At 44.6% G+C, this 9,561-nt stretch overlaps 1 protein-coding gene across 1 annotated transcript; it reads left to right on the forward strand.

Annotated features, from left to right (window-relative positions):
- Positions 1-1,532: 1,532 nt before the first annotated feature.
- GPX7 (glutathione peroxidase 7) lies at positions 1,533-8,085 on the forward strand. The gene is made up of 3 exons (XM_006919204.3): positions 1,533-1,710; positions 5,055-5,316; positions 6,651-8,085. The coding sequence occupies exons 1-3, from the start codon at positions 1,576-1,578 to the stop codon at positions 6,812-6,814; spliced, it is 561 nt and encodes a 186-aa protein (XP_006919266.1). The 5' UTR covers positions 1,533-1,575; the 3' UTR covers positions 6,815-8,085.
- Positions 8,086-9,561: the final 1,476 nt, after the last annotated feature.

Here is a 9,561-nt window from a genome sequence, read left to right on the forward strand (position 1 = left end):
TTTCACAGACACTGTTCTCTCAAGCTGACATCTTTGCCACCCTCTTCTCAAATTGGAGAATTCCCATTCCTCTTTCAAGACATAACTCTGGTATTACCACCTCGAGGAGGCTTTTCCTGACTGCTAGGAACTACCTCTGGGCCTCAGAACTCCAGACCTTCCTCTACCCCAGCATCTGGAGCACATCTGTTCTTGCCCCTTCCTATCTACTCTCTACAGAACAGCCAGAGGGATCTTTCTACAACGTAGGACTCACTGCTGTTCACTAACTTTAGAAAAGAAAGAACCTTCATTTCTTAGCTTAAAGACCATAATCTTTATTATAGCCCACCAGGTTCTGTGTGACCTCACCCCTGCCTGCCTCTTGTTCATCACTGCATAAGAGGCACCTCGAGCAGAACTCAGTGTAGAACAGTGCTCAAGAAGTATTTGTTGAATGACTGTAGCAATGTTTAGCCCTTACCACATAATACAAAATCCCCAGTTTACCTGGCTTCTCTCATGGCAGCCTGTGAGCTCCTGGAGAACTAGTACAGTGTCAGCACCCAGCACCATGCTTGGCAATTAGTGGGGCTCGGCAGGGGTTTTCTAAATGTGAGAGACACTATGATGCTGCCCAGATCTCCAATCATGAAGACTTAGGACACCCATGCTGTTGGTGGGAAGCCTTTAATTGTCAGCCCCTCCAGGGACAGGGCCACTTTGGCTCCTGTCACAGCTTTTCCCAGATGGCCCCATGTCTAATAACTGATGAAGGCAGGGATATAAAGGCCTGGTCAATTTAGCTTATCTGGGGATGACTCTACTGGCCATGCTAGCTTCAGAGTCCCTGTGGCATCAGCCAAGACTGTCCTTGGAGCTCTGGGCTTCTGCCCACTCCTGTTCCCTTCCACAGGTGTTGATTCCCAGGGTGCTTCTGCACAGCAATCTCCACTTCAGAATCTGCTTCCCAGAAACTCAACCTGCACCAACCTCTGTATTCTCTTCCCCTTCTTGATGCCATCCCTCAGGGACTGACCATTCATTCATTCACCTAAAGTCTGTAGGCACCATTCAGCTGACAAAGTGTTTCACATCCAGTTTTCTATCACTCTCATTCTATACTGCCTAGGTGCAGCAAGAAGGGAGGCTTGCCCCACTGAACAGATGAAGACACTGAGGCCCAGAGAGGTGGTATGAACAGCCTAAGGCCACTGCTTTAAATCAGATCCAGATTTTCACCTCTTTTCCCTACCAAGTTGCTGCATCCTGGAACAAGAGCGATGAGCTCACTCAACTAAATCCTGGTCTCAGTGATCAAAATCCTGGAACCCTGGCTGTGGGGTCCGGGAAGAGGCGCAGAGTCGAACGGCTCCTGTAGCAAAGATGGGGAAACTGAGGTCCAGTGGCTGGCGCTCCACCGCCTGCTGAGGAGAAAGAGAAAGGGGCGCGTCCTGCGTCTCTGGCCGGGTGATGCCGGAGCCGCCTCCTCCCTCCCCCCATCTCAGAGTCTCTACCCACCCGCCCCCCCACACACATACACACTCCCCCTGCCTCGTCTTTGCCCTGGCAAATCGGCCACCTCGGGAGCGAGTCATGGTGGCTGCACTGGTGGCAGCGTGGCTGCTCCTGTCGGCCGCGGCCTGCGCTCCGCGGGAGCAAGACTTCTACGACTTCAAGGCTGTCAACATCCGGGGCAAGTTGGTGTCGCTGGAGAAGTACCGGGGTTCGGTGAGTGTCCACCCGCGGGGGCTCGGCGCCACCCCGGCAGGGACTGATGGGGGCGCCCCGCGGCCCTGGACCCTGCGAGTGTAGCTCCGAGGGGCTCTTGCCGCCCAAAGACACAGCCCTGGCTTCCCCGCCCCCACCCAGGCATTCCCCCCGGGGCGCAGCGCCCCCGATGGTGCTTGGGGTCCGTCCTGCGACTACGTGGCACGGCCCCGGCTTGCCGTGAAATCCGAAACTCTCACAGCCGGCGCCAATTTCCCTTGCAGCCACTTTGGGCGGCGAGTCCAGACCTCTCCCAGAGGCTTGATGACCCGAGCCCAGCCTTTGTCATGCACTAGTGGAAAAAGCAACCCTAGCTAGCATCCTGCGGCCTTTGTCTTTCCCATCCCCACTTTCGGCATCTGGAACGGGAGGAGTTGCTGATATTGAATCCAACGAGAACATGATAGAAATGAATGCGCAAGTGCAGAGGGAGTGCATGCGGACCTTACCCAGATCGTCCTCTAGGGAGGACACAAAGGCCCAGTGAGGGAAGGTGTTAGCACAGGGTCATACAGAGCTAGAAAGCACAGAGCCTGGAGGAGAACCACCCATCCCTCTGTGATCTGCTTTAGGCAAACTCCTGTGATGGCAGCTCACGCTGAGATATGAGTTATCCAGGGTAACTGCTACTTCCTTACCACAGCATTTATTACTTTTTTGGTTTTTTTGCTCAGAGCAAAAAGCCAATAAGAGCAGGGCCCATTCCTGTTCAGGCCTTCCCTTCCTTCTAGTGCAGCTGGCTGGAGATCCCCAGGTTTAGCATTTGACCAGCTCTGCTACTCAGTTAGTTCATTAATTATTATCGAATACCTACTGTATACTAAGTACTAGGCCAGTCTTGGGGGTGCAGTGGTGAACAAAACAGACAAATTTCCACTTTAATAGAGCTTATATGATGTGGAGAGGATAGAGATAATAAACAAGGAACAGAAAAATGAACAAGGTAATTCCTAGTAGTAATAAGTGCTATGACAAGAATAGAACAAAGTCTATTTGTTTTCAGAAATAATAAAGCATCCAGGATGTAAGGAACAGAAATCCTGAAGAAAATGACCCAGAAAAGTAATCCCAGAATTCTAAGTGTTTTAATACTCCAGGTCATTGGTAAATGCATAGTAGTGAAAGGCCAAGAAATCAATCAAAAAGAAGTTGAAAAAAGAAAAAGAACAGCATCACACAGCTACCAAGTCGTAGACTTAGAATTTGAACCCAAGCAGCCCAGCTCCAGAGCCTATGCTCTTAAATGCTAGGTTTAGAGGGAAATCAGGAAGAGTCAGTCCAGGAAATCTATAAATGATGCTGTGAGTTAATCCAAGCTAGATTTGCCACTTGAGCAATATGGTCATTCATTCATCTGCAAATAATTATTTGCTCATTATGTGTATTTCATCACAATTTTTTTTTAATTGGAAAAATTTTTACTGGCTTCCCCTACATTCTCCTCACTGGGACCAGCCCTGGAGATATAACCGTGAGCAAGACTGTATGATTTATGCCCTCAGCCTAACTAGGAAGATAGTCATTTAGACCAGCCTTGAGTATGGATTGATGGGTGACCACTCGAGAATGTGCCTGCCTGAAGTGTGAGGTTATGTGCATGCAGGCCTGAGTAGTGTGTGTGTATGAAGGGTTTATTTGTTTGCTTGCTTCCATGTACACATCCAAGTCTATAGCTGTGCTTATATATATATATATTATATAAATTAACTGTGTGTATTTGAGCTTGTCTGTCTGTTTTGGTCACTTTAAGGATGAGCTTTTTGGTTTCAGGCATGGAATTAGAAGCAAGATTTCCTTCCTTCCAAAAAAGTAGACACACAAGATGTAGGTTAAAAATAAGCAATTTTTAATGCTCTTATTGCCAGAAATCCATGAGAGAAGAAAGAATAAGACCCCTGACTAGGGAAGGGAGTTAAAGATCCTAGTTTCTCACAACCACAGGCAGAATATGGCATATGCTGATGCAAATGGGGGAGGCTGTTCTAACACCCTGTGGCTCTGGGAATGAGTCCTTCCTCATCTGGTAGAGGTAGGTTGAGGGAGTTACAGCTTAGCGACTCTCATAATCTAGCCCAGTGGTTCTCAACTGGGGTAATTTTGCTTCCCAGGGGACATTTAGCAACGTATGGAAACATTTTTATTGTCAAGACTAGGTGTCTAGTGGGTAAAGGCTAGGGATGCTGCTAAACATCCTACGATGAACAGAAAGAATAGCCCCAACACCACACAGAATTATCCAGCCCAAAATGTCAATATTCCTGAGGTCGAGAAACCTTGTCTTGCCTCAGCAGTTTGTGTCTGTGCATGTCCAGTGCCCCCGGCCGCCACTGGGAGGTGGCCCTCTTTATGCAACCAGCTGGTATGATCCTAGCTCTCCTAAAAAAGTAGCCAGAGAGATAGGGCAGGGCTGCCCAGACACAGGATGAGTTTTAAAATCCTTTATTCATATATAACTAGAAGCTAAAAACATAGCATTGGTGCCAAAATTCTAATGGCACCAATCAAGTTCCATCAGCTAGCTTTATATTTATTACCTAAAGGTGATAAATTTATAAATACATTTATATAAATAAATACATTTATTATAAGGCGATAGTAAACTTAAGGGTGAGTCTAGTGATAAAAGAAAGTGGTATTTTTTTGCTGGAGAGGGGCAAAAAGGGATTGCTCTGGGATCCTTGGGGTCCTTTATCAGGAAAATTCATGTCTGTCCATGTACCTATGCAGGTGATTGTGTATATCTGCATACTTACTTATTCATTCAACAGGCACTTTCTGAGACTTTTCTATATGTCAAGTCCTGGGGTGAAGTGGACATAGCTCCTGCCTTCAGCGAGTTCACATTCTAAAAGGGAGACATGGCACTCTAAAAGAGTGCCAGCTAAATGAGCCAGAAATTGAACCCAGGTGTGCCTTTCCACTCCCCCACATCACCTCCTGGTATGAGCTCCCCAGTGAATGTGTTGTCTTTGTGGACATGTGTGATGTGTGCTAACGTATCTTTGTATCATGGAGTATGCATACCCGTTTGTGACTATTTTATGCTTAGTCACAATATTCATGTATGTCTATGCACATATATCTGTAAGCTTTTGCATATTTGATTTCATTTGTGCCTGTGTGCATGTGTTTGTATATATGTGAGAGCATTGCAGTCACACTTACATATGTGTACATTGTATTCTTGTATGTATGAGGGCATTAATTGTGGGGGAGGGGTCACATATGGGCATGTCAAGCCATGTACAAGTGCATGCCTCTTCACTGGGTTGTGTATGTATCTGAGTTTTGTTTTTGCCACCCAGGTGTCCCTGGTGGTGAATGTGGCCAGCGAGTGTGGCTTCACAGACCAGCACTACCGAGACCTGCAACAGCTACAGCGGGACCTGGGGCCCCACCACTTCAATGTGCTTGCCTTCCCCTGCAACCAGTTTGGCCAACAGGAGCCTGACAGCAACAGGGAGATCGAGAGCTTTGCCCGCCGCACCTACAGTGTCTCTTTCCCCATGTTTAGCAAGGTTGCAGTCACCGGCACTGGTGCCCACCCCGCCTTCAAGTACCTGATCCGTGAGTTCTGATCTTTTATCTCACCTTCTCTCATCTGACTAAGGTTGTAGCTCCCTAGGTAGCAGAAGCCACTGCCTGGCTGGGTGATCTGGGGCCCCTTCTAGACCCCAGTGGGTGGATTGATGATCTGTTTCAGCACTAATCTTTGAGGATGAACTTAGGGGTATTCCTGCCTAAGAATATTTCCACCTTGCTACCTCTCAGTCTCAGTTCTCCCTCAGAATCACTCTTGCAGACATCTCTGGAACCCTGTTTTCATATGCAGGGGCTCCTAGAAGGAGCTTGGGCCCTCAGATTTTAGTAAATGTGAATTAGTTGAGCCTATGAACTTAGGATGGAGAAACCAAGGTGCAGATGGGATGCCACACTCTTGGAGAAGGCTGATAGACATCTCCTGTCTTGAGTCAGAGGCAAAGTTTATATAGGCCATGGGAAGGAAACCTGAGCTAAAACACCAGATCTCAATATTTCAGAAATAAATCCCTTCTCCAGCCCCAGAAGCCTCAGAACCACAAAATGGGATCACGAGCCATGTTTATCATTATGGTCCTATTTCCTCCTTCAGACATTTCTCCTCCTTTGGGGGCTCCATTTTTGTTTTCTCCTACTCTACGCTTCTGGTTGCCTTCATATCCCTCATCACCCCCCAACCAACCCATTCACCTGGAGGAGTAAATGAGAAACAACAGTGTAGCCAACAAAAGGTCCCTTACTGAGGCAGATTAGAATTTTGCTCTGTGGGTCAATCCTAATATTTGCTTTTTTCCCCCTGTGTGTTTTTATTAGTTCCTTTCCAGTTCCCACTGTTATAGATCAAACCTGGCCCTGCTGTAGAAGCACCTGGGGAGCTCTTAAAAATGCATTAACCTGAGACCTACTGAAGCAAGGCCCAAGAATCTTTATTTTAAGCATTCCTCACTATCACTGCCACCATGATTCAGATGCATCCAGTTCATGGACTAACATTTGGAAATCATTAAGTTTTTGTTAGAGAATAATGTGTAGACTATTCAGTAGTTTGAGGTCATTAATAAAAGAAGATCTAAATCTGCTTTATCAAGCACTTCACAGAATCCTAGAGCAGTAGTTTTCAATCTTGGCGCCATATTGGAATCTTCTGGACAGCTTTTTAAAAATACAGATGCCTGAGTCTTACCCCCAGAGATTCTGATTTAAGTGGTCTGGGGTGTGGACTGGGCATCAAGATTGGAAAATCTCTCCAGCTAATTCTAATAGAACCAGTGTTTCAGGGGATAACTGGACACTGATAGTAGAATTCCAGGAGAGGGCACACAGGGAAGCAAACTTTGCTCTCCTTCTTCTTTTTTCTCTAGAAACTTCTGGGAAGGAGCCTACCTGGAACTTCTGGAAGTACCTAGTGGCCCCAGATGGAAAAGTGGTAGAGGCTTGGGACCCAACTATATCGGTGGAGGAGATCAGGCCCCAGATCACAGCGCTTGTGAGGAAGCTCATACTGAAGAAGCGAGAAGACTTATAATCACTTTCCCACCTCCTCTCCCACCATCCCCTTCCCTCCACTTTCCGTGGGTGACCAAAGCAAACTCAAATGGTGCTTCAAAGGGAGAGACCATTGACTCTCCTTCTTCCACCTTTAGAAGACTTATAATCACTTTCCCTCCTCTTCCACCGTCCCCTTCCCTCCACCTTCCATGGGTGACCAAAGCAAACTTGAATGGTGCTTCAAAGGGAGAGACTATTAACTCTCCTTCTTCCACCTTTACCCCACCTACCACATCACTCCTATGGGGGGAAAAATTCTAGTATTTTGATGATTTAAATCTTAGAGCAACCTATAGGAACTCCTGGCCAATGAGAGCTCCTGACCAATGAATCACCAGCCAATAAGAATATCTAGCCCATGAAAACATAGCAAAAAGAACTATATCAAGCAAAAATCGTCTACCTATTAAGAACTCTGTAAAACAGGGCCAATTTCTACATCACAGGGCTATTGTGAGGATTAGGATAAAAAACCTGTGAATATGCCTAAGGCTGTGTCAGCTGAATAAGAGGCATTCGATAAATGTTTTTTTGCATATGAACCAAAAAATAACTTGTAATCAGTGAAAACTTGTACCCAACATGAATTTCTAGCCAATGAGAATCCAGGCCAAACATTTATTTGTTGTTATTGTTTTTTTCTTCTGTATTATTTTCTAATTACCAAAGTAATGCAAATACATTGTAAGATAATACAGGATGTCATAATAAAATGAAAATATCCCCCTCATTTTCTATACTCTCATTCCCTAGAGGTAAACATTGTTAGTAATTTGGTACAAAGGCTTCCAAGCCTTTTTTAATCAACCTAATCATTATTTCCCAATAAGAATTCACTGATGAAAAGTATACTACAATAACAAATAGGCAAAGGATATGAATAGATAATTCACAGAAGGATATAGATAAATAATAAGTATATGAAAAGATACTTAGCCTCATTCAAATTGGAAGGATTTTTTTAAATAATAATACCCATTGTTGGTAAGGATGTGGGGAAATGGCATTTGCATAAATTGTTGGTGGGACAATAAACTGTCACAAGTTCTTGGAGCATGATTTGGTAATAGCTTTTAAAACAAAATGTTCATATCCTTAGATCCATCATTTCTCCTTCTAGAAGACTCCCTAACCATGCAAATATATATGTGCAATAATATGTATGTACACTGTTCATAACAGTGAAATTGGATGTAACCCTTGTGTCTATCAATATGGCCTGGTAATAAATTATGCTACAAATCCAAATGATACACTAATATAGTTATTGAAATGAATGAATTAGATTTCTATATGCAACCATAGAAAGCTGTCCAAGAGTGAAAACAAGGAAACTTGTAAAACAGAATGAACACATGCATACACAAAAAAATCCAGTGTAACATATAATATTTTTATTTAAAAAATTTACTATGTTATAACTGAGTGGGAAAGAGGAGATAAAAAGAGACAGACCAAACTATAATGGTGGTTGTCTCTGAGGGGTGAGGGTGGGATAATAGGAGTCATTCAATTTCTTTGTTAAGTATTTCTATAATGTTTAAATTTTGTGTGTAAAATATGTATTTCATTTTTATATAATTATAAAAAAGCGGCAGCTAAAAATTGAAGTGATGGGAAAAGTCACGGATTGATAATTCATTGGACAGTAAGAATTTCATGTCTACTTCTCCCAAGGTCACTCTTCTAGAAGAAGGAGACTCAGATTCAAGTCCTGGCTGTGCCCCTGATTCACAGACTGAGCAAATTGTTCCTTGTCTGCTGTCCTTAATTTTACCACTGGACAACAAAAGGGTTGAACTGTGCTTACAGTTCTCACAATCTCCCTTAATGGTCCTTCCCAAAAGCTGCCCAGAGTAAATGAAAGCTTTCTATGAGCTGACCACAAGCCCCTCTCTGGTGGCCTCCAGCCTGCCCCTTACATGCCCTGCTCCAAGCTCCAGCTCTGCATGTGCTCTTGTGTTTGTACACACACAGAATGAAAGCCAGCTATCACAGAACTTTTTGTGATGGACATTTTGGAACCACATTCTCAATGAACACCTCTCTGACTTTATCCTGCTTGGCCTCTCAGCCACATCTCACATTGCTGACTGCACTCTTCTTGAAACTTTCTCTTCCCTTAGCTTTCATGTCACTGTCTTAATTTTCTCCCTTTCTGATTATTCCTTCTTCTCAGTGTCTGTTGATGTCTCTTTCCTCTCTGCCCACTCCTTCCTTGTTGTTCTTCCTTGGGATTCCAGGCTGGTCCCTTTTCTCACTCCATACACTCTTCTCTAGTTATATCATTCTTTTCTCATGGTTTTGACCACCATCTGTGCCTTGGACTCAAATTTCTACCTTGGACTCATATCAGTCTGCCTACTTGGCATGTCTATAGACACCTCAATTCAGCATATCCAGAACTAAACTCATTGTCTCTTCCTGACACACCTGCTCTCCCTTCCACTCACCCTTCACAAAGCCCCTGAGCCTTTCCTGGCTGTCACACACCACTCACTCACTCACTCACGCACTCACTCACCACACTCTGTTTTCATTGTTTAAGCAACTACCCTTCCTTCTCTCCTCAGCACAGTGCCTGGCCCTTAGCAGATTAATTGTAATTAAATGATAAGCATTTTAAGCACATGGTTCATGCCATCCCTGACTAAAGCCTATCTGGAAAGCAAAACACATTTTCCTCAGAAGTTTAGAATCTAGCTGAGGATTTTACAGTCCCAA

The sequence above is a fragment of the Pteropus alecto genome, unplaced genomic scaffold (genome assembly GCF_000325575.1).
Source record: "Pteropus alecto unplaced genomic scaffold, ASM32557v1 scaffold25, whole genome shotgun sequence".
Classification (NCBI taxonomy): domain Eukaryota; kingdom Metazoa; phylum Chordata; class Mammalia; order Chiroptera; family Pteropodidae; genus Pteropus; species Pteropus alecto.